Raw genomic sequence first — 25,506 nt, forward strand, 5'->3', positions numbered from 1 at the left:
TAAATGAAAATGCCGGTTTCATTTTGATTCAATTTCAACTGATTTGATCAATTTTAATTCTGAACCAGCGTTAGGCCTGGTCTATTAGAAACAACGATTCAAAGACCATTACTAACCGAGCTCAACCCAATTCCATGCATAAAAGCCCAAATCATGCCAAACCACCGGACCCAGATCGATGTCCACTTGTCAGGTCGGTGCCGCATTGTGATATAATGAAATAAAGCAGAGAAGGGGTTTAAGTCGGGGGTTTTAACGCTATCAAGCTTCGAGCTCTCCAACCCTATATCAATTCAGTTCAAGAAGAGACTTTACCATGGCCACGCCGTTGCATGCTGTGGGGGTCAAGTCACTGAACAAATCCCCCGGTCGCCGCCGCTTCGTTGTACGTTCTCCCTCCTTATAAATTATAGAACATGCATGAATCTGTGTGTATTATGATTGGCAATATTTGCTCATTTATTTATTTGTCTATTCGTAATTAATTGAATTGGTTTGCTATGTCCAGTTCAAGACTTTCTCCCAGAGAATAGAAGAAGTTGAGATTGATGTATATCGAAGCCTTGATAAAATTAAGCCTGAGCCATCTGAGGGTTCTTCTTTTTTCCGGGATTACCTCGTAGAATGGAGGGTATGCTTTTCTCAATAATGTCTTTGTTTTACTTGGTTTTTGGGATCTTTTGGTTTATGGAAACTGAAATTCAGTCATTTCACAAGTTATCTAATTTTGCAATGAATAGTTATGGATTACAGGGAAATATTTTCATTGAGTATTTGATTGGATTGTTTGATTGTAGTAATTTGATTGTGGCTGTCAAATTTCTGGAGATTGAGAAGTTTTTTTTTAATTTTTTTATTTTTTAACTTGACACTGTGATATGGTTGTCATTTTGTGAGAATTCATAATCATTATCATTGTAATTCTTGTTGTGGGAGGTTGGTATAGCTATGATTTCCATAGAAATATTAGTGTCAACTATACTTATTTGTATAATGCAAATGCTAGAGTTCAGAATATAATTCATTTCCTATGTATGAAATTTAAAATTGAAATTACAATTTTGAGTTTCAGCTATAATTAAGTGATTCTAACAACCCCACAATAAATATAAAAGAATTTGCTTGACTTGAAAATGAAAGACATGTGTAAAGGAGCAACTACTATTGTGCGCACAGTGGGAGGGGACACAAGAGATTTTCTTATCTCAGTTGGATTACACCAAGGTTCAGCTGTAAGCCCTTACCTTTTTACATTAGTTTTAGATGAATTAACGAAACATATACAAGAGAGTATCCCTTGGTGCTTGATGTTTGCGGATGATATAGTTCTGATAGATGAGACGCAAGAAGGAGTTAATAGAAAGTTAGAGCTTTGGAGAAGTACTCTAGAGTCAAAGAGCTTTAAGTTAAGTAGAACGAAGAAAGAATAAATGCATTGCAAGTTCAGTGAAAGCCAAACTGGTGATAGGGAAGTAGTTAGTTTGGATGGAGTGATACTGTCTCAAAGTAATCACTTTAAATATCTCGGCTCAGTCCTTTAAGTAAATGGGGGATGTGAGGAGGATGATAGTCATAGGATTAAAGTCGGATGATTGAAGTGGAGACGTGTAACGGGAGTTTTATGTGATCGCAAGATTTCCAATAAGTTGAAAGGACAATTTTACCGTACAGCCATACGACCGGCCATGTTATACGGTAGTGAGTGTTGGGCACTGAAAGAGTCGTATGTGTCTAAGATAAGAGTTGCGGAGATGAGAATGTTAAGGTGGATGAGTGGTCATACTAAACTAGGTAAAGTCCTTAATGAGAGTATTAGAGAAAAGGTAGGAGTGGTACCAATTGAGGATAAGTTGAGAGAAGGGAGATTGGGGTGGTTTGTCATGTGAAGCGTAGACATACGGAGGCGCCGGTTAGACAAGTAGAGCACATTAGGGTAGAGGATAGAAAGAGAAGAAGGGGTAGACCTAAACCGACTTGGAGGAGAGTAGTACAACATGACCTAGAAGCATTACACATTTCCGAGTATTTAACCCAAAATCGTTTAGAGTGGATAAAGAGAATCCATATAGCCGACTCTAAATTTTTGAGATAAAGGCTTAGTTGAGTTGAGTTGAAAATGAAAAATCTTAGGACTAACTGTTAGAAAATTCTAGTTGCAAGTCAAGTAAACCAAGTGTTTGTTTTTCACAAAAAGTTCCAGAAATTACAATGCTTTATAATCATGGACATACAACTTTCAGCCTTTTCTTTTAGAAGCAATTTTTGGTTTCCAAGAAAGAAGAAAATCTATGAGCTGCCAAAATTGAATTTTTGTGGGAAAATTGACACTCACATACATTTGCTCCAAATAAGTTTCCAGATCATTATTATTTGTAGGCAGAATAGATTTTGATGGTGGTGCTTCATGCATGGGTGCTCTGTTAGGACTCATTTTTTAAAGGGACAGATGATGTCCTTGACCATTCTTTGAGATTTTTGGCAGGAAAGGTAGGATTTAAAAAAAATCCTCAAAAAAAAAAAAAAAATTGTGGGAGAAAATTAAATTGTCAGAAGAAAGTTTTAGCCCTTGCAACTCGATTTATTTTGGTGTGATTTTAGTTTGGTTGTGTCAGGGAACTTCTTATGCTATGGTTGGTACCATTCTTTGAAGCTAAAGGGGGCTGGTGGAGCGGTGATATTTTTAATATTGAGATTTTTAATTTATTGACACTAAATTTTTTACCATATGCATGTTTATAGTTTTTATTTGGTTAGATCTGCTTTCCCATAATTGATATCAACTAGGCCTTTTTATACCAATCTTGTAATATTTGTTGCTTGAGCTGCACTTGCAAAGCACAAGGGGTATGCATACAGTTTTATAAGTTCAAAAGGACTCTAAGCACCTGCTGAGTGTTGACTATGTGGTATCTGGTTTCATCCCCTTCACAATTTATATGGTGTCAAAATACAGGAGTTGAATACTGCAGAGGACTTCATCTCGTTTTATGAGAAGATGATGCCCTTGGTACAGACATTACCTTTAGTGCTATTACACAAAGAATCAATTTTGTCAGAACTTCTTTCTAGATTGCAATTGAAAGCACGGCTGTCGCTTGAGCCTATTCTTCGGTATGCGACTCTTTGTCCTGCTAAATGCCTAATGTATTTTTTTCTTTGTGAATGAGCCTTATTTTTGCTGTGTCATTTCTGCACCTTTCTCATTGTTTGAATAATTTAGTTTATTCAGATTTGATAATTTGTGGTGGCACTATTTTCTTCATATGATATAAACAATTTGTGCTTTTGAGTATAACCTAAGTATTGATGTAGATAGCCGGTATGGCATTGAATTTCCTCAGTATATCATGAATATCTCAGTTTTTTTAAAGCCCATATAAGGAAGCCTTTTGGCTTTTTTAAAAACTATGTTTATCTCATTGTCCCTTCTTGCAAGGAAAATTATGCTTTCATGTTGAATGTGATTACCTAATTGTTTGATAGCATTATTAAATAAACATCTTCTCAGATTTTGTTGAGATAGGATAGTTTCTTTGCATATGTTACGATATTCCGAGTTTGGAGTTTTGAGACTAGTTGTTTAGCTGTTACTCAATGCACTGTGAAATTCTTTCATTTCTTCCTTTGCATTTATTTTTTTAATGGGCATGTCACTTGTCATGATTTTTTTTTTCTTATATGTTTGTACTTTGTACGACATTTTTTCTTTTCTGCATCTGTTTATTGCAGCTCATGTAGTGTGTTTCTTTTCTGCAGGTTAACTGCAAGTCTATCTAGAGATCTGTTAGAGGATTTCATCTCGTGAGTTTTTTCACCTCTAGGTGGCTGTTATTGAATTTCTTTCCTCTAAAATATTTCATACTCCTTTGTTCCAAAAAGATAGTCTCACTTTCCTTTTCATCTGTCCCAAACTATAAGCCACTTTCTCTTTGAAATGGCAGTTTATTTATTAGTTTACTAATATGCCCTTATTTTATATGCATTGAAAAATTAAAATTCATTAGTTCAAAGAATAATTTAGTATCATGAGTCATTTAATTTTTAATGGAGTAATATGAGTGGAGGGTAAATTATGAAAAGACTAACAAAATTTATTACTTTATCGATATTAACTGTGTTTTCTTAAACTATGTAAACTAGAAGTAGACCTATTTTTATGGGACGGAGGAGGTATATTGGATTAATATGCCCTATAGTAAATTCATTTTCCTATTTTTACAAATACTTGTACAAGGGCTTCTTTTAATTATAATTTTCCTTTTTTTTAATGAAAGAAGAAAGTGAGGGGCAAACATAGAATGGGTTAGGGGGAAGCAATGAGAAAGCATTACTGGCAATAAATTTTTTAGAAGACGTAGCCCTAAACCATGTTGGGAAAATATTCATATGGCTTGCTTGATTTACTTTGGGATTAAGATTTAGTTCAGTTGAGTGTTTTATTTTTTGTGAATTAATGTATGGAGTGAACAACCATCTCTTTTGGATGGTTTTATTGTTTGAGTGTATGTATGAGCGTCAAAAATTGTCATCATGGGGGAAGAGAAGTTTACATTAGCAAACTTTTGTTAGTTGATCTGCACTTACCATTCATGTGACAAAAACTTGAACCATTTGTTTGGGAACATGAGGGCAAAATATGAGAAGAAAGTGATTTCCCATGTTTGGGAAGAGAATCAAATCATGTGGGCCCTTGGGAACAGAGGAAAATAGCCAAAGAAAGAAAATAAGTATAATTTTACTTTGGGCCCATATGATTTGATTCTCTTCAATTTGGGAAGAAAATGGAAAATGAGTGGTGAGAAAATGTGAGAATCCTTCCCTTATTTTCCTCCCATCCAAATAAGAGTAGAAAAATAAATGCATGAAGCTTTCCCATATTTTCCCTGTCCACCTTCTTCACTTCCTTCCTTCCTTTGTTTCCCAAACAAAGTGAAAAATTTTCATGTTTTATTTAGGTCTGTTGGACAAAAAAATCCAAAACTTTAAGGGTATTCACGATTGTGGCAAAAACTTTTTTGTTGTATGCATTATAGTTGAATCTTAGTTAGTTATTACAATTTTAGCCAAAGCGACTAAATTGAATTTGAGAAAGTAACAGTAAATTACAATATAGTTCCTAAAGTTTTATTTGATTAACAAAATAGTCAATTAATTTAAAGTTTATATTTAAATATTATTTATTTATTATATATAATATATTTATAATATAAAATATATTTTATATTTATTTTTAATTGAAATTAAATACTAAAAATTAACTTTATTGATTAAAATATATTTTAATATAATAAAAAATTCACAAATTATACAATAATAAAGTAATTACAAAATAATTGCACTGTAAAATTTTTTTGGGTTGTCAATTACGCAAAGTAATCACATTATAATAAAATAGTCATTTTTAAAGTTATAGACTGTGCATAAGTCATACAATCGATCATCAAAACTGTCCGAAATTTTGTAACTAAAAATAATTGTTAATCTTTCTAAAATCATATTAATTGTTCATCAGATTAATAAGATTAATATACTTGACAATAAAATGATGACCGGAAAAAAATTTGTGTAATTGACAACTGAAAAAAAAAATACATTTTAAATTAGTGGACTTTATTGTTATATAAAAAATTGTTCTATTACAATGTGATTACTTTGTGTAATTGACAACTACAAAAAAATTTTACAGTGTGATATTTTGTTATTACTTTATTATTATGTAATTTTCAAATTGTTTATTATATTAAAATATATTTTAATCAATAAAAATAATTTTTTTAGTATAAAATTTCAATTAAAAATGGATATAAAATATATTTTAAATAATAAATAAAAAATATTTAAATATAAATTTTAAATCAATGGACTATTTTGTTATTCAAATAAAACTTTAGGGATCATATTGTAATTTACTATTACTTTCTCAAATTCAATTTAGTCTCCTTGGCCACATTCATGACAACTGACTAAGATTTGGCTATAATACACACACAAAAAAAGTTTTGGCTACAATCATGAATATTCTAAAAGTTTTAGATTTTTTTAATATCCTAAAAGTTTTAGATTCTTTGGTCCAATAATCCTTTTATTTATAAATTTATTTTGTACTCCAGTTATGCACTAGTGTAGTCCTCTCATATCATATAAATCAAAACAGTAATGGAGAGAATCCTTGAGAACTCAATATAGGTGAGGGTTACAAATAAGAGGGCCTATTTAAACTTTCTCAGGAATTTATAAAAGCATAACCTGGAAATTATTTGCTACTGGTTTTCTTTTTTCACTAAAGACAGCAGTAAAGCCTGTGAATGCACAGTGGTGTATTCCTATATATGAATTATGTCAGAAAGGTATCACAATTACTTTGTTGAAATAAAAGTACGAAATAAATACTTTATTTAAGCAAGAGTAGTTGCTTTCTTCTCACATCCAGCCATTTTATGAATGCTTGTCTTAAGAGTAGTTATGGAAATGCTCTAGATGTGTGCTCAGTATGTGAGTTGTCTTTGGTGTTCGTGTCAATGCTTGGTCAACTCTTATATCCTTTTTCTCTCTCTCCTTAGTCTCTCTCTCTCTCTCTCTCTCTCTATTTATCTTTTCCCTTCTTTATATGTGGTTGCAGTTAGAAAAATAAAAGTTTTGTGCTGGTGTTCCTTATAATATTTTTTTTTAAATTTTCCTTTTTGGGCTCTTGGTCAGTCAAAGAGGGATTTAGATTTTTGGAGTGTTTCCCTCTTGTTTCCATTTAACTTATTATGCTTCTCATTTGTTTGTAGAATAGGATGCAGATTCAAAGTTTTGGAAAGATTATTGTTATGAATGCTGTTCCATGTCAACTTTGTGGTGTTGTTGCTTATTAATTTTTTTTTTTTATTTCTTCTATTTTTGACTTGTTGAATCTGTATTGTTGGGATTTGCCAGCTTTTTGCCTAGGATTGCTGATTCATTTTACTCTCTTCTCAAAAGCGGTGCTGATAGGGAGCCAGAGATCATTGAGCAGGTGTAACCATGGTTTCCATGAAGTTGTTAATGTGTAGATTCCACTTATATATATTTTAATGTGTAGATTCCACTTATATATATATATATATATATATAGATCATTGAGCAGATATAACCATGGTTTCCATGAAGTTGTTAATGTGTACAACTTCATGGAAACCATGGTTATACCTTCTCAATGATCTATCTATCTATATATATATATATATATATATATATATATATATAAATGTATATGAACTCAAAGTTTGTCCTCTTTTTGCAGATTTTTAAATCATGGTCTCATATTCTGATGTATTTGCAAAAATATCTTGTGAAGGATGTTGTACATGTGCTCAAGTAAGTATGATATGGTAATTTCGATGACTTCATATTTTGTTGAATCAGCTTCTGGAATCTTCTGTCATTTTACTGGTTGAATGGTGAAACATTTTGTACATTCTATTTGGCAATGTTTTTGTTTGATATGCTGTATATTAGTTCCTAGAATTCAGTTGAATTCAACTCATTATTATGTTTGGGTAATTGAGGAATTAAATTCAATGTTTTTTTCCCTGAATATTGAGTTGTTGTTTTGGAACAGCAAAGGGTATTCTAGTCCAATTAATTTTGTAACTTAGGTGCTCTAGAAATTGTCCCCTAGTGAATATCAATTTTGGATGGCACTTGTCTCAAATTAATTGAATTCATAGAACTGAAATTGTTAAACACCTTTTATGATGGTGAACATGACATGAATGAAATTGCAAACAAATTCCATAAAAGCTTGTTTAATTCATCTGTTACAAGCACCATGGTAGTTTTATAATAACTTCTAATGTGAATAGATTGTAGAAGACCAACCTAAGAGATTCTCAAGTACAGTGCTAAAACAGTAATGGAGAGAGTGAATACTGTTATAGATTTTATCCTAGGTCCATTTTAAGAGAGAAATTGTGTGTCCATGATGTAGCCAAGGTAAAAGAAATTCAGAAACTGTTTCTATTAAGGTAAAAAGAAATTCAGAAGCTGTTTCTATTAAGTTCTTAGTTTTTTTTTCTTACGTGAGGTTATTCTTCCTATTTTTCCTTGAACTGTTCTTCTTCACCTTCTCCTATTTTCTCTTCCGTCTTTCGTGCTATGAAAATTGGGAATTGATGGTTCTACAATGACACTTTTGTGTTTCAACTAGATAAAGCTGGGGTACTAGGCTTGCTGAGGGATGTTGTTGTTCTGTGTTCAATAATTTGTGAATGTGTGCATGTGCATATGTGAGTGTGCTTGTGCAAACACAATCTTGTGTACATTTATTTGTACACTTCTATAGCTGGATGTATATTTATATATCTATATTTATATATTTTTTTGAAGGGTGACAATAAAATTAAGATACTACCCAGAGTGGTACATACAAGAATTTATGGCGGACGCAACATCATTCTTGCTAAGAAATGCTCCTAAAGAGCAACTTAGAAAAGGTATGATAATACTGTGGGTTTTCTATTTCATTTCCTCAATCTACTTGCATTGGCTGCCCTTGACAGGAAAAATGGAAAAAAAAAAAAAAAAGAAACCTATTCTGCATGTTAATATATGAAGTATTTTTGTGTGTTTAATGTGATGCATGCATGAATTCATTGCTCCATATTGCTCCATAGTCCACATGCTATACCAAATTTGGTTTATTAGGTGCGTTTTATTTATTTGTAGTTGGTATGCTTTATATATTTTGGCATGGATCTTCAGTAAAGCTTGAAATGCCATAGTTGAGGAAGTAATATCTGAAGTTGTGAATTTTGATTAATCTTTGTTGGTCTCAAGTCGTAAGAATTTATAGTTGATGAGTGCTTATTGATTCTTAATCATACTTGGAAAACTCATTGTTTGCTTGTTAAGTTATGCTATTGCTTTTGATCTGTGTTTAAGTTTTATTGGGGAGGGAAATGGATTTAAATCACAGTTACACCTGCGTTCCTAATCGCGATTGCAAGCAACAAAATAGGCATGTAACAGTAATGACCTATCGCTTGCAAAATTTTTTGAAAAATTTGCAACATTTGTGAAATGAATAGATATGTAAAGATATAATTAAAACTAAGATACACAACTAAATGATAAGCATAAATACATCAATAAAGATATTAAATCCTTCATTCTTAGATATTATTAGCATTAATCAGATTGAAATTAAAATAACTAGGATCTTGAATGGGCATATGGACTATGGAGTGTGGCTCATTGCAGTAGGATCCTGAATGGGTTGGGCGAAAGTGGATATAGAAGTGTAGATTAATTGCTTTCCTTTGCTTCAAATAAACCTTTACTAAATGAAAATCTTAGCTCAAGAAATGAAGATGTGCGAGAAAATTTGAGAGAAACAAATGGAAAGGTGTTAAAATTGGAAGAAGAAGGATCTTTGCCTTGTTGTGCCACATAAAAAGAATACCTATTTGCCCATGTGGGTAACAGCCGTTACTCATTAACAGCTGGTAATGGCCGGTACTCATTACAGTTTTTTTCCACTGTTATTTAAAGGGGATATTAGTAACGGTACCCCCCAAAACCTGTAACATAACAGTTGTTATTTAAAACCATGACGGATATTCTTATAGTTTCTTCTTGGAAGACAGAAGGCCCTTTGTGAAATAGTACTTTCTAAAATTGAGAAGTTTATTTTCTTAAATTGCTACAAGAACTCTATAGGACATGTATAATAGTTTTTATTGTGCTAACTTATTGTGTTGTTACTTGTTATAGAATTGATGTCACAGCCTTTTTTTTTCCCTTTAGTTTTCCTCGACAGCAGGTGGGTTTGTAAACTTCCTTTTCTCTCTCTATTTCTACTTGACTACATGTGATTATGGAATTGCTTTATCTATTCCTAAGAGGTGCTTTTAAGTTTATTTGTGCCGAAGATATTGTAGCATGATGGTGCCAACATCACATCTCAAACTCAGGGAAGAATGTAGGATTTTATGCCGTTGCATTTGATTGGAAGAAATAAACAATTGTTTCTGTGTTTTGCAATGGTCTTCATTGGTGTCTTTGCTTATCTGATATTCCTGCTGTAGTTTTTTCTTGGTTCATGTGGTGTCAAATTTGAGTTTATTCTCAAGTGAATGATTTGTGCCTTGAATTGCAGGCATTAGAAAGATCATGTTTGAAATAGTGAATAAACCATTGCCTGCTCGAAAATCTGGAGTCATTGTTTTACTTTATCATATTATGAGAGGGCCCTCATCGAAATTTCATTCAAGAGCAGATTGGGTATTGCAGCTATTGACGGAAAATTCTACATTTAATATTGGTGGTGATAAGTTCAACCAAGGCAGGTTCTCTTTCTAAGATTGGCTTTGACTTTTTACAGTTCAATTCTATTTCAATTTGCATGCTTTGTTACTGCTGTATGCTTAGACAATCATTCTCCACTTTGATCCACTTTATCATATAAATTTGATTCTTCTTGATTTCATGTTTGCCAGTGTCCTGGAGGGAATATTTTCTTATTTCATATTCTGAACAATATTTTCAGTAATTAATTATTGTTTTTTCCTATACAATTTGCCTCAATTTCTACCCTATTTATTTTTTCAGAAAATCAGTATGCATGTCTAGGGTTTAAAATATTTTTTCCTCTGCTGAGCCGTGCATAGGATCAGAAATAAAGGAAATTAAATAAAAAATATATCTTTTTTAACTCAATCTAATTATCCAAAGTAGAGCAAACTAATGTTGGCTGATAATTTTTTACTAGGCCAAAAATATGAATACTTTCTGATGTCAAAAGCTGGTGCCCTATGTTTAGTCCAAGTACCTGCAATGCTTATTTTTCGTTTTAATTATTTTGTATATGATTACTAAATTTTTTTGTTGTATGCCTTTTGCCCCTCGTGTGATTATTTATAGTTGTTGGGTATTTTTGTGAGATTGTGCTTCTCTCTTTTTCAGGCGTGGACACAGTTATTGAAGTTCTCACTGCTACCTTTAAAAGATTATGTGAAGATCTAGAACCAAAAGAGTTAAATTTGATGTGGAATTGCTTATATAACAGAATAGATGACTCTGTAAATGATGAAGACTACCGGCATCTAAGTTGCCTTTTGTCACTGCTTATATCAACTGTCCAGATCAATAATGGGATGAAAATTTCTGGTGAGCAATAATATTGTTCAAGATTTGGTTCCATTACTCTCTTGAAGTTGTTTATTGTGTTTGAAATCACATTTATATACCTGTTAGAATAGAGATATGCATACTAAAAATAAGAAAGATGAGGATAAACGTATACTAAAAATAATTTTTTTATGGACTTAAATGCTTCTATTATATTGTACAGATTACCAGCCAATGATTGAACGAGTAAGGTCATTTGTTCAGAAGTTTATTGTCCCTTCTAGCATTGTGGTGGGACAAGACAATTCTGAAATTGTTGACAAGATTCTGCAGTTAATGCTATGCATTCTTGATGGGCTCAAAAGTTTCAATGACATGTCTACTATCTCCAGCTGTTTGTTGCAGTGGACTCCAGTTTTTGCATTGAGGAACTCAAGGTATTGCATCCTTTGAAATAGTTTGGTTTTTTTGTGCCATTTTCTTTCTACTGTCTGCTCTTCTTCATTCTGACAGATGTGTTTTGGGTTTTAGTGTTTTGACATTTATTAGGGAACTGCTGGAAAAGGACCCATACATAATACACGCGTCCAGAGTTAATATTTTAAGGTATCGTTCATGTTTCAAATAATTTTGGGATTTAAGATGTTGACATTAGTTTGTAATTTGGATAGATAAGCTGTTAATTTTTTTTTCTTGTATTTTCAGCGCAATGAATGATTTAATAGAAACTTCACAGGACGAAGTTGTATATCTGATTTGTTCATTGTGTGAGAGACTGCAAAAGAATTCTCTAATTTCTAGCTTCCTAGATGGAACATCTACAGAAGGTCTTTCACGAATTCATGGTTTTCTCCAGGGGGCCATCTGCTCCTGGATTGGGGTGATCAATGATATTAGTCATGGTAATCTAGCATCAACCAGTACTGATGAGGGCAAGTTGGCTCTGCTCTGGGGAATCATCTGTTGCTATCCTCATATGATAGATGTGCGAGCAAGGCCATCCTCGCTAACGGATTTAATAGATGCACTTGATTGCCTTTTGATGATTGAAGATGGTGAGAATTTGTCCTTTAATTGTTGAAAAGCTGTTTGAATATAAATGCAGTTTGGTGAAATGTCTACCTCCTATTGGCTATAATATACCTTCAAGAATGATATGTGACATGAAATGGCTTCAATGTTATACCTTTGTTTTAGGATAAACTTTAATGTTTTACATTCATTTGACTGAGGCTGTTGTTATTAAATCCTCCGGAGATAGGTTCTGCATACGTTGTTTATCAAGTTGTCATTCATGGCGGCTGACTGGCTGTTTCTTCCTTAATAAATATAAGCTTGGTTATCTGAAAAAGATGAAATTTTGCATCTTGGTAACGTGCTAACTGAGCTAGTGTATTGTTCTAAGGATGGTTGAAGTGGTTTTGAATTAATATGCTTGCACCATTATCCAGATGGCTTTTGTTTGATCCTAAATAAGCATTTGCTTTTTTTCCCAGAAAGTATTGCTGGTGTTTCTAAGCATACTTGGCAAAGCCTGTTGGGGGCTGCTATAAGTTCTTATTACAAACTTGGCAATATATGTGGGCTAGAAGAAACAAGAAAAATTTTGCATCTTGCAAAGACATACAAATCATCCTCGCATGTGTTATCTGCTGTTGCTGATTATTTGGACTCTGTGTATGGGTAGGTGGATAACTTTTCTGATATTGATGTATTGATCTTGTTTTCTTTTTTATTGCTAACTTTGATCGTAAATTTTTGGTTGAAAACTGTGTGCTTTTTATAACTTATATTTTCGTTAATCTAATAGGCCAATAATGGAGGCAGACAGCCACTGCAAATCTTATCTTCCTGAGTTTGAAACAGAGAAGGCTGTGGATGCATTAGGCATTTTTGCTGATAATTTGTGCAACTCAGATAAGGCAATTCGTGTTGCAACCCTAAGAATTTTGTGCCACTGTGAATGTCATGAATGTAAAATGTCTGCCAATGATCAGCCGCCTGAGAATATAATGAAAACAGAAGGTTATCAGACTCACCCTGCAGAAAGTCATGGGTCTTATGGTGTTAACGTATGTATATTTATTTTGACGGCATGTTATCAATTCTTCTGCTATTTGATACAATTATTCTAATTAAGTAATGGTGGTTTCCCTTCGAAATACCAGGTTCTTCAGCTCCTCCTCTCAATTGAAGCAACTCCTCTTTCAATTTCTACAAGCAGGAAAGTTATTCTGTTAATATCTAGAATACAGATGGCCATATCTGCTGGAAAGATATCTGAAACTTATATGCCCATACTTTTGAGTGGAATAATTGGCATTTTCTATAACCGTTTCAGTTATCTATGGAATCCTGCATCTGAGTGCCTTGCTATTCTGATTAGGGAAAATGTTGCACTTGTATGGGGCAAATTTGTTCATTATTTTGAAGAATGCCTATCTACATTTCATTCACCTCATAATAAGCCTGATGGACAAAGTGCTGAAGTGCCGTACAATTCCTGTGGTAAGTAACATAAATTAATTTTTTGAAATTGTATTGATGATTGCTTGCCCTATCTCCTTTGATGTAAAATGATGTGCTGGGTTAGTGTTTTTATCTGGTCAGTTTTGTTGGTTATTTTCTAGAATTGATTGTCCATCCTGTTAGGCGACAAAAAAAAAGGGAAAATAGGTTCTTGTATACCTCCTGTGTCTGCCTTACAGCTGGCTTTTTTTTTTTAATTTGGTTTTATTTTATTTATTTTGCAAAGTAAAGGAAGGTTTTTTGCAATGTTATTCAGTGGATGTTAACTGTATGCTGATTTTATTGTTCAGACTTGGTTGAGCGTTTTACTTCATTTGCTGCTCCTACATCTGATAGCACACCCTATGCAACTGTTCTATCCTCATTACTACAGTCTTTACAAAAAATTCCTTCTGTTGCTGAATCTCGATCTCGACAAATTGTACCTCTGTTCTTGAAGTTTTTGGGCTACAACAATGAAGATCTTCTCAGGTCGCTTCTTCGTGGCCATTTGTTGTTTGGCACTATTTTTTAGATGACATCTTTGCATTTATCTGGCAGTTGACTTATGTTTTTAAATTGGAATTGCAGTGTGGGTTCATTCAATTCAGATGCTTGCAAAGGCAAGGAATGGAGAGGTGTCCTAAAAGAATGGTTAAGCCTGTTTAAACTCATGCGGAACCCTAGGGCCTTCTATAGGAGCCAATCTTTAAAAGATGTTCTGCTAATCAGGTTGGGGCAGTGCTGGGACATTCTTTATCATTGTACATCAATCTTTTATGGTATTGGTTGTTTTAGATCTTTTAGAACTATTTGTTGAATTTATTTGGGTGTTTTTTACTAGGTTTATGGATGAAAATGATGCTGAAATACAGATGAGGGTTCTTGACTGCCTCTTAACTTGGAAAGATGATTTTTTAATCCCATATGAACAGCATCTGAGAAACTTGATCAGTTCAAAAAATTTGAGAGAAGAACTAACAACGTGGAGTTTGAGCAGAGAATCTTTTCTTATTGAAGAAGAGCACAGAGCTAATCTTGTGCCTATAATTATCCTTATTCTGGTACCAAAAGTGAGAAAACTGAAGATACTTGCCTCTAGGAAGGTATGCTTTCTAGTTTTCCTCCCATATGTTGATTGTGAATTTGTGACTCTCTAAGAAAGAACAAGCATGTGAACAGAATAGAGGAAAAGACTTTGTCTGAGGCGCAATGATGATGATGAAGCTTTGGTTTTGCTTATCCATTAGAAAAAACCTTCACTTTTTAAGTTTTTGCTATTGAGCCGTTCAACTTGAGGTGTGTTATATTGGATCTGTTAGAGATATACAATAGGGGGGATTCTCACCTACAAGCTTAAAGCTTTTCGGTTGAGTGGTCTCTTAGACTAAAAGGTTCAAAGTTCAAATCCTGGCTGTTCTCATTCATTAATTAAGATTCTAGCACAAAGTAAAGTGGGCTTGTGCTTGTTCACGCTTTAAGCATAATGGGCATTCACATGCAGGGGTGTGTTAGAGATATAAAATTATTCCTGGGGCTTTCACTTACAAGTTTGAGCTTTTAAGTTGAGTGATTTCTTGATAGGATCCTTCAACTATTTAATTAGGTGCTAGAGTCCTATTTTTATTACAACAAAAACAATATTAAATAATTACCAAGATTTTCAGAGTTTTTCGATTCTTTACTTGTTTCTAACTCTTGCATTGTATACATAGTGTAGAAAGAGATGATTCTCCTTTATTTCAATTAATATATATATGGATATATATATACAATTGATTCCTATAATTGTGTTTTACTAATTAGGAAGAAATCCTAAATAAGAAATCCTAAATAGGAATACAGAATACAGAATATACAGAGAAATAATAGAGTGATTGACTTTCCTTAATACTCCTCCTCAAGTTGGAGCATAGATGTTAATCATGCCCAACTTGTTACAAATGTAGTCAATCCTAGCTCCATTCAGAGCTTTTGTGAAAATATCTCCTAACTGCTCTCCAGTTTTGATGTGTCATGTTGAGATGATCTGTTGTTGAATCTTTTCACGAACAAAGTGACAAACAATCTCAATGTGTTTGCTCCGCTCATAAAACACCATATTAGAAGCAATATGGAGAGCAGCTTGATTATCACACCACAATTTTGTAGGCAAGGAGGTCTTAAAACCTGTCTGATCTAGTAATTGAAGTATCCACATTACCTCACATACTGATTGTGCCATGGCTCTGTATTCCGATTCAGCACTAGATCGAGAAACTGCACTCTGCTTCTTGCTTTTCCAAGACACCAAATTTCCTCCAACAAAAATGCAATATCCAATAGTTGACTTTCTATCAACCTTAGATCCAGCCCAGTTGGCATCTGAAAAACATTCAACATTCAAATGCCCTTGATTACCATGTAACAAACCTCTTCTTGGAGCGTCCTTCAGATAACACAAGATTTGTCCCAAGGCTTCCCAATGAGTAACAGTTGGGGAAGACATAAACTGACTTACCACACCAACGGCGTAAGCAATGTCAGGACGAGTAATTGTAAGGTAGTTCAATTTTCCTACCAATCTCCTGTTATCTCTTTGGATTTTCAAACAACTCACTATCCTCTGCTAACAGCTGTAAATTTGGAGTTATTGGTGCACTGCAAGGCTTAGCACCTAATTTTCCTGTCTCTGTTAATAGATCGATGACATATTTTCTTTGAGATAAGAAAATACCCTTCTTACTTCTCATAACTTCAATATCCAAGAAATACTTTAACAATTCCAAGTCTTTGGTCTGAAACTGAGTTTGGAGGAAGGTTTTAAGAGATGAAATACCTACAGAGTCACTCCCAGTGATGACAATGTCATCTACACAGACTACCAGGAGAATTAGACCAGCCTCAGATTGCCTATAAAATACTAAGTGATCACACTTACTCTTTTGCATACCAAATTTCTGTACTGCTTCACTGAATCTCCCAAACCAGGCCCTAGGACTTTGTTTCAAGCCATAAAGAGACTTCCGAAGCCTACAAACTTTACTCAACTCTCCTTGAGCAATATACCCAGGTGGTTGGTCCATATACACATCCTCTTGAAGATCACCATGAAAGAAAGCATTCTTGATAACCAATTGGTTCAGGGGCCAATCATCTGTAGCTGCTAAAGAGATAAACAAGCAAACGGAAGTAACTTACAGGAGAAAAAGTGTCAGAATAATCAATCCCATATGTCTGAGCATATCCTTTTGCTACAGGGCGTGTTTTCAACCTAGCCACAGAACCATCAGGATTTACCTTTATTGTAAATACCCATTTGCAACCAGTAGCTATCTTACTAGTGTGCAAAGGCAATAGTTTCCATGTACCATTAGCATTTAAAGCCTCCATTTCCTCTTTCATAGCAACACACCAGCCAGGATGAGATAATGTCTCACCAACAGTATTAGGGATAGGAACAGAGTCTAAAGAAGTAACAAAACATCGAGAACAAGAAGACAATTGATTATAAGAAACAAAAGAAGAGATAGGGTAAGTGCATGAACGCTTACCTTTACGAAGAGCAATGGGTAAGTCTAGGTCACAATCATGATCAGTATGAGGTACAGGATCTCCCAACGAAGTAACTGGTGGAGGATCCGAGTCAGGAATTTCTAATCTCCTGGAATAAACATGAACAACAGGAAGTCGAGTAGGTCTAGAGACTGAAGGAACAGGCTGTAGGAGAGGAGTAGACATTGGTTGGACAGTATATATTAGGAGATCATCCTCCTCCCCCTGACTCTCATCCACAAATGATTGAGGAAAGAATGGAGTGGACTCAAAAAATGTGACATCTGCAGAAACAAGATAACGATTAAGAGTGGGAGAGAAACAGTTGTACCTTTTTTGGAGTCGGGAGTACCCAAGGAAGACACATTTGAGAGACTTCGGGTCTAATTTAGTAACCTGTGGATGAACATCACGCACAAAACAGGTACAACAAAAAATACAGGGTTCAACAGGGAATAAAGATTTTGTAAGAAACAAAGCAGTATAAGGAATATCCTCATTAAGAATAGAAGACGGCATACGATTGATAAAAAAACATGCCGTAGAATTTTCATCCGCTTAAAATTATTGAGGAACTTTCATATGAAAAAGAAGAGCACGAGTTACCTCAAGAAGATACCAATTTTTTCTTTCGGCCACGCCATTTTGGGATGGGGTATCAACACAGGAAGACTGATGAAGAATGCCATTTTGTATTATATAAGATTGAAATTGTGTTGAAAAATATTTTTTGCCATTGTCACTTCTTAATATGCGCACAGAAATATTAAATTGAGTTTTGATTTCATTACAAAAGGCACAAAAGATAGAAAATAACTCAGAACGATTCTTCATTAAATATATCCAGGTAACACGAGAGTAATCATCAACAAAAGTAACAAAATAACAAAATCTAGTTTTAGAAGTAACAGAACAAGGACCCCAAACATCAGAATGAACTAACTCAAAAGGGGATGAAGCTCGTTTATTGACTCTAGACATATAAGGCAAACGATGATGTTTTGCAAACTGACACGACTCACATTCTAGTACTGATAAAGACTGAAACTAAGGACACAGCTTCTTCATGGTAGACAAAGAAGGATGACTTCAAGAGGTGTTAAGGTACTGGAACAAACAAGCGACCGCGGTACATGATTTTCCAGAATGTAGAGACCACCTGACTCACGTCCTCTACCAATAATCTACTTCGTCGTAAGATCCTGCAACAAATACGAGTCAGGAAAAAAGAAAACAGAACAATTTAAGGTATGAGTAAGTTTACTGACAAAAAGTAGATTAATAGAGAATTTTGGTAAACACAAAACAGATGACAAAGAAATTGACGAAGTCGGGTTCGCAATTCCAGAACATATGACACAAGAAGTAGAACCATCAGCTAAAGTAACAGTAGAGGAAGTGAGATTAGACTGAAAAACAGATAGAAGACTAGAATTACCTGTCATGTGATCTGTCGCACCAGAATCAATAACCCATTTGGATGAGGAAGACACAAGGCATGTAGTGAATTAACCTGACTCAGCGATCGCAGTGATAGGGGAACTGGTAGGCTTTAGAGATGCCTGATACTAAGAAAACTGTGCAAAATCTTCTGCAGATACGAAAATAGTTTTCTCAGAGGAAGATACTGTAGAATCCTCTGCTGTCATATTTTCCATATGTAATCGCTGATTTTTCCTCTGAAGTTGCGGACAATTATATTTTGTATGGCCAGGCTCATGACAATAATAACAAATAACTCCTCTTGAGTTTTGATTAGAACTAGCCTCCTCATTACGCTGATTATCTCTATTGCCTGTAATTCCTCCTCTACTTCCTCTTCTATTACCCTATTATCCATTTGGATTACGGCTAATAAGAGCACTACTAGCATGCTGTAAAGATTGAGTACTCTCTGTACGAAGGACCCGTGTGAACGTTTTATGCAAAGAGGAAATCTCAGAACTGGAGAGAATCTGAGATTTGGCATTCTCATACTCTGAAGGAAGGCCTGCAAGAAAACTCATAATAGTTAGTTGCTTCCGTTGGGCCTGCTGAACTTTCACATCAGAACTAAAAGGCAACAATACATTAAGTTCCTCATATACCAGTTTAAAATCCATAAAATAAGCCGTGAGAGACTTATCCTCTTCTCAAAGACGTAGAATGCCTTACAAACATCATAAATACGGGAGATATTCCCTTTGCCAGAATACAGAAAATCTAAGTAATCCATCAATTCCTTAACAAATTCACAGTGATTAATTAAACTAATTAGCTCATTGTGAATCGAGTTCTGAAGCTGCAAAAATAATCGAGCATACTCCCTTAGCTAAGTTTGCCGTGTATCATCAGTAGGTGGGTCTTTAATAAGGTGATCATCCTTATTAATGCTACGCAAATAGACCCTAAAAATCTTACTCCACTCCAAGTAATTCGAACCATTAAGCTTGTGTTCCGTGATCTTAGTCATCACCGAAATTACATCAGAAATAACATTCTTATTGTCTGCCATTTGTTGAGACAAAGAAAACTAACCGAAACACTAATCCAAAGTGCTTACAGTCGCAAAATAACTCAAAATCACAAATCAAGCAAATACCAAAATAGGATCTGAGAGCCAAACCTCAGAAGTCCTTTAATGGTGTACTGGATCAGGCAACAGCATACAGTGGTGGAATGAGGGGGTTGAGGCGATGCCGGTGATGCTGATTGCAGTCGAAACGGCTGGTGGATGCGCCTCCACGCGCCGGCGAGTGAAGAAACGGCGAGAACCTAAGTTGGGCGCGTGAGCCTCACGCGCTTGGATTCCGGCGACTAGATTAGAGGGGACTGCCGATCGGTGGCCAAGGTCTTTCCTGAGTTGGGTGGTGAAAACAAATAGTCACCCTAAATAGATGACCTGCTCTGATACCATGTAGAAAGAGATGATTCTCCTTGATTTCAATTAATCTGTACATGGGTATATATATACAATTGATTCCTATAATTGTGTTATACTAATTAGGAAGAAATCCTAAATAGGAATACAGAATACAGAATATACAGAGAAATAATATAGTGATTGACTTTCCATAATACACAGAAACAAATGCTTTCTGATAAACAAATTGTAAATATTATATGTTTATGCCCTTTATATATGATACCTAGTATTAAATATTCACCCTTAATATATGATACCTATTATTAAATACTCAAATCTTTAAGTGGATATTGTGGTCTTGCATATTATCTATATTTAGGCAAAGTACACCTTTTTGTGTTAAACCTGTTCTTAATAGCAAAACCAAAAAGTTTGAGGGTTCAATAAAATATAACTTCAGTGGATGGGCTTAATGTAAGAACATGAGAAGTTCAGGGGGCCATTTGATACATTTTTCCCTTTATTTTTCTCTCTTGTTTTATTACTAAATGTTATCTACTTCTTTTGTTAGCATACAAGTTTACATCATCGGAAGGCAGTTCTTCGATTCATAGCTCAACTTGATGTCAATGAGATTCCTCTTTTCTTTGCATCGTTAATAAAGCCCTTGCATGATATTTCAAAGGAAGCTGATAGTACCACAAATATATTTTGGACATTACCTAAAAATTCTGTGGATGGACTTCAACCATCAAATATTTTGAAGTACTTCACCTTGGAAAATATCATGGCACTGTCTTGGAAGAAGAAATATGGTTTTCTGCATGTCATTGAAGATATCCTTGGAAGTTTTGATGAATTACATATCAGACCTTTTCTGGATCTGTTAATGGGATGTGTTGTTAGGGTGCTGCAAAGCTGCATTTCAAGTCTCGACCCTGCAAAGGGCACTGGATCTTCTATAAGCAAAAGTCATTCTTTTGTCAGCCTTGAACTGCGTAATGAAGACAGTACTGCCGTAAATCATGCACTGGTAATGTTTTAAATATGCTGATTGTATTGAACTTTATTGTTAGTGCTTGTTCACAACCAGTACCAGTAGTTTTCGCTTGTAGCTTTGTACCATACATAAAGTGCATCTGCAAGCTAATAGTGATTTTTGTTATTATAGTGAGTACTGAGTGGAGAGGAGAAATTATTCTTCTGTTAGTTTTGCCGTTTTCCCTTTTTGAGAGGATGTCTTGTTGGGCTTGGTGTCATTGTACTTTTCGCTGTCATGAAGGAGCAAATTCTTTGTCATTCATGAATTATAGTAATCATGGTTGACATTAAGTTGCATTTGCAAAATATGACCGTTTCTAACAAAAATTATTGCTTTGTTCAGACCAGCTCAACGCTGAAGCAGTTCAAGGATTTGAGGTCTTTGTGTCTGAAAATTGTGTCCCTTGTTATCAATAAGTATGATGATCATGATTTTGATTGCGTATTCTGGGGCATGTTCTTTGCATCAGTAAAACCTTTAATTGACGGTTTCAAGCTGGAGGGTTCCAGTAGTGAGAAACCAAGTTCACTATTCTCATGCTTTTTGGCTATGAGTAGCAGTCGCCACCTTGTACCGCTATTGTCTAGGGAAACGAATCTGGTTCCTGATATTTTCTCGATTCTAACTGTCACTACTGCTTCCAAGGCTATTATATCTTGCGTTCTCAAGTTCATTGAGAACCTGCTGAATCTCAATGAAGAGTTGGATGATGAAGACAATTCAGTGAAGAAGGTTCTATTTCCAAACCTTGACAAACTTATCAGTAGCTTGCACTGTCTGTTTCAGGATGATACTGCAAACAAGAGGTATTAATGGTTTACTTCAATGGTTCGCTTGCATTTGACTCTAATTCTTTTGTTCGTTTGAAACTTATATTTATTTAAATGGGTGACTTTGCTTGTGTTGCACTTGTCATATGGTAGGACAAAGAATGCATACTTTCTAATAGCTAATGTTTAACCACTTAAGAGCAGAACATAACAACATTTGTCAAAAAAATGGGAAGAAAGAAAGAAGAAGAAAAAGAAGAAGAAGAAGAAGACGAGTAAATAGCATTTTTTTAAGTCATCCAAAAAGTATTTTTTGATTGATAAATATTCTGCTATTGAAATAACTCTTCTTACACTTTACTTTCTGCTACTTCATCTGCGCCATAAATCTACATGGTTTAACATCCTTCAATTATTGAGAAATGGCAATGGCGATTTACTAGGTGGCTGGTTTGTTAGTTGCTTAAGGAAATTGTAGTGTATATCTTCTGCAGACATGACATGGGCTAAGCTGTACTGTTATGGTAAACTTAATTGGTTCTGAATATTACTGTGGTTGATGGTTGTTTGACTAGTGGTTGCCCTTTTGTGTTTTTTAAGTGTTTTTGGGGTTACAAAGAGGGTTATAGAAGGTGGTGCTTTCAAGCAGTTGGGCGGGGCTGGTGACCGCCAAGAGGAATCATTTGGTCAGTTGGATTGAGTCGTGAACCTTAGTTCTGCGGCAATTCAGGTCTTGTTACTTGGTGTCAAAAGATGTTGCTCTGGTGAGGAAGTGACTAGAGAAATTTCTAGTTGATATAGCCAGCCAACTCTAACCCTATTCCCAACCTTAATTAGGTTGTGGAGTAGGTTAGGGATATTGAAAGGATAGAACAAGGAGATCAACCAAAGAGGGTGTGGTGGTTGTCTTCTTCCTATGGTTGGTCTTGTTTCTGCAATATCACACCCCAACAACTGGGTTGGTGGCATAAGTATCTCTATTTCAACCCACATTAGCCTGTGAACACCCCTACTTTGGATAGTCTAGAAGAATTTTTGAAATTGCACTTGTGGGGGTTTAAGAAGGAGGAAGAGTTAAGAAGGGTTTGCTTTTGTTTTATGTTTGTGGAGTTCTGCTTTATTGGGTTCAAGAAAACAATGCTAGGGTTGGCACTTAGTAGGAAACAGTTCTACTTGTGCAGTTGCCTGGTCATAAAATTGTTTTCTTTGGCTTTGTCATAGGCTAGTGGGGCATTCATCTAATTGTCTCTTGATTAACTAATGTGATTGTGGGGCATTCATCTAATGCGAATAGGCTTGTAAGACTGTAATGGCCTATCGTGACGCAAATTTTTTGCGAAATTCATGAAATAAGTAAATATTCAAAGCTATAATTAAAATTAAGATATAAAACCAAAATAAATATATCAATTAAAGACATTAAATCCATCATTCTTATACATTATTAGCATTAATCAATTTAAAAAAAAAAAACTAAGTAGATAGTAAATAACTAACCTTATTACCACCAAAATGAATGTCTAGTTGAGAGAAAATTGAGAGAAAATGGCTTAGTTGCCTAGAGAGGAAATGACGAGGTGCTAAAATGAATGAGCCAAGATAGTTTTTTGCCCCAAAAAAGGTTTCTCTACTGCATTTCACGTGAAAGATGTTTAAAAAAAGCTAAAAATTCTCAGTTGAAAAAATAACAGCCTTTATGACTGTTACTTAACAGTCGGTAACTGTCGTTACCTTTATATAATGGCCTTACGTTTTCAATTTTAAAAATTCGTTAAATAATAGTGGTAATGGTAACACCAAGCTAATATCCCTTTAAATAATGGCTGTTATGTAACGTAACGGCCGTTACTTAAACCGTGCACTAGGTTCTGATGTGTTTCATTTGGGATTGCTTTGTGATTTAAACAGATAGCTCCTTGAGGCCTTAATTGTAATGGTTGGTTATGGTCTTTATCGATATGGTTTTTGTTGTGAAGTTTGTAAGATTAGTAAAATTAGATGATTCAACTCTCTCTTACATCGTTGTACCAGGAAATTGGCCAAATATCTTGGGGAGACGCATACTAGAATTTTCAAATTGTTGTCGAAGTATATACAAGATCAATTACAGTCAAGGAAGTTTTTGGATATCTTGCTTCCACTGATAGCAACAAGACGTGAAGATTCTGGTGAGACTGTTTCTAACTGGCATATGGATACTGTTCAACTTCTATCTAGAACTGATATAATTTTGTTATTTGTCTTTGCAGGTGTCTTTGTTGAATGCTTGCAAATTATTCGAGACATAATACCTGTATTAGGAAATGAGTGTACTACCAAAATTCTGAATGTTATCTCTCCACATCTTATTTCTGTTGAGCTGGATATGCGGTTGAACATCTGTGATCTGCTTTATGCTCTTGCTAAAATTGATCCTTCTGTACTCTCAGTGGTAGTACTTGCTCTTCTTTTATTTTCACATGGATATTAGTATTAAGTTACATGATTTCTGAATTTTTTTAATGAGACAATCTTTTATTTAATGTTGGCTGAAATGCAGGCAAGCCTTCTTCGTGACTTGAATGCAACCTCTGCAATTGAATTGACTGGCCTTGATTATGACACCATAATCAGTGCATATGAAAAGATAGATGTTGATTTATTCTATACCATCCAAGAAGATCATGCATTAGTTCTCTTGTCACATTTTGTGTATGATATGACATCAGAAGAATTAATTCTAAGGAATAGTGCTTACAGGTCATTGCTTTCTTTTGTTGAATTTTGTGCCTTAATTCTTGATGGAGGGGTTAAGAGTCGATACGAAATCCATCAAGAGATCACAACAGGCAGCAAGTGTTGTTGGACAAAAGCATGTGTTCGGCGCATAATAAACAAGTTTCTTTTGAAGCATATGGGGAACAAAATGAAGGAGGGAGGTTCTGTTAGGAAGGTATGAACATAACCCCTCATATATGATAGAATTGTATGATGTTGTTTGGGTGATATTATTGTTTGAACTAAATTTTTAACTTTACCCTCAAAAAGTTGTCCAGTTTGCCAAAGCTCATTTTGCCAGTAAAATTATTACTGAATTTTCAGTTTGACCCTTAAATTTGTTTTAAGCAAAGTTTTACATGTGGTAATTAAAGTGGGGAAAGGAGATAGTAGAAAACTGCAATCGTTATTTTTTTTAAGTGGAGAAACCAAAAGATGGATTGAAAAAAATTGTGGATGATTTTTTGTGGATAGAGGGAGTAAGAACTTCCTAGTATTTGCATGGTTTTTCTAATTGATTGGCATGTTTTCAGGAATGGATTGAGTTATTACGAGATATGGTGTTGAAGCTTCCAGAGGTGGAAAATCTCAATTCCTTCAAAGTGCTGTGCTCTGAGGATGCTGAGCAAGATTTTTTCAACAATATTATTCACTTGCAGGTTAAGTTTTGTACTTAAATCTGAAGCGTTGCTTATAGATCTTACTAGTTACTATTTAAGTTGGCGTGTTTTATATGGATAATATATTTATTTCTCAAGATATTCTTCCTTTTGGAGGATAATTGTTTGCTAATGAAATTATTTCCATTGTTCATTGCTCATAAAAGAGATTGGGCAGTTTGCTTGACAAAACAATTTTCCTTACATGTTCCTTCTGTTTTTGCAGAAGCATAGAAGGGCAAGGGCAGTTTTACGCTTTAGTAATATTATCAGTAAAAGTAAGATGTCGGAGGTAATTAT

The 25,506-nt window shown here is 34.6% G+C and overlaps 1 protein-coding gene across 1 annotated transcript in view; it reads left to right on the plus strand.

Moving 5' to 3' along the window:
- The first annotated feature begins 225 nt into the window (after positions 1-225).
- Positions 226-25,506, plus strand: part of LOC110636224 (uncharacterized) — a 34,417-nt gene continuing 9,136 nt past the window's right edge. Inside the window, exons 1-25 of the mRNA XM_021785837.2 lie at positions 226-385; positions 509-631; positions 2,954-3,111; positions 3,757-3,801; positions 6,919-6,997; positions 7,265-7,338; positions 8,350-8,456; positions 10,121-10,306; positions 10,927-11,130; positions 11,315-11,528; positions 11,623-11,697; positions 11,797-12,146; positions 12,588-12,774; positions 12,902-13,163; positions 13,260-13,599; positions 13,911-14,091; positions 14,191-14,331; positions 14,444-14,705; positions 20,550-21,011; positions 21,363-21,826; positions 23,822-23,958; positions 24,040-24,221; positions 24,330-24,722; positions 25,081-25,206; positions 25,433-25,498. Coding sequence (XP_021641529.2) covers positions 317-385; positions 509-631; positions 2,954-3,111; positions 3,757-3,801; positions 6,919-6,997; positions 7,265-7,338; positions 8,350-8,456; positions 10,121-10,306; positions 10,927-11,130; positions 11,315-11,528; positions 11,623-11,697; positions 11,797-12,146; positions 12,588-12,774; positions 12,902-13,163; positions 13,260-13,599; positions 13,911-14,091; positions 14,191-14,331; positions 14,444-14,705; positions 20,550-21,011; positions 21,363-21,826; positions 23,822-23,958; positions 24,040-24,221; positions 24,330-24,722; positions 25,081-25,206; positions 25,433-25,498 — 4,887 coding nt within the window. The 5' untranslated portion in view covers positions 226-316. The remainder of the gene's footprint in view (positions 386-508; positions 632-2,953; positions 3,112-3,756; positions 3,802-6,918; positions 6,998-7,264; positions 7,339-8,349; positions 8,457-10,120; positions 10,307-10,926; positions 11,131-11,314; positions 11,529-11,622; positions 11,698-11,796; positions 12,147-12,587; positions 12,775-12,901; positions 13,164-13,259; positions 13,600-13,910; positions 14,092-14,190; positions 14,332-14,443; positions 14,706-20,549; positions 21,012-21,362; positions 21,827-23,821; positions 23,959-24,039; positions 24,222-24,329; positions 24,723-25,080; positions 25,207-25,432; positions 25,499-25,506) is intronic.

The sequence above is a fragment of the Hevea brasiliensis genome, chromosome 15 (genome assembly GCF_030052815.1).
Source record: "Hevea brasiliensis isolate MT/VB/25A 57/8 chromosome 15, ASM3005281v1, whole genome shotgun sequence".
In the NCBI taxonomy this organism is placed as follows: domain Eukaryota; kingdom Viridiplantae; phylum Streptophyta; class Magnoliopsida; order Malpighiales; family Euphorbiaceae; genus Hevea; species Hevea brasiliensis.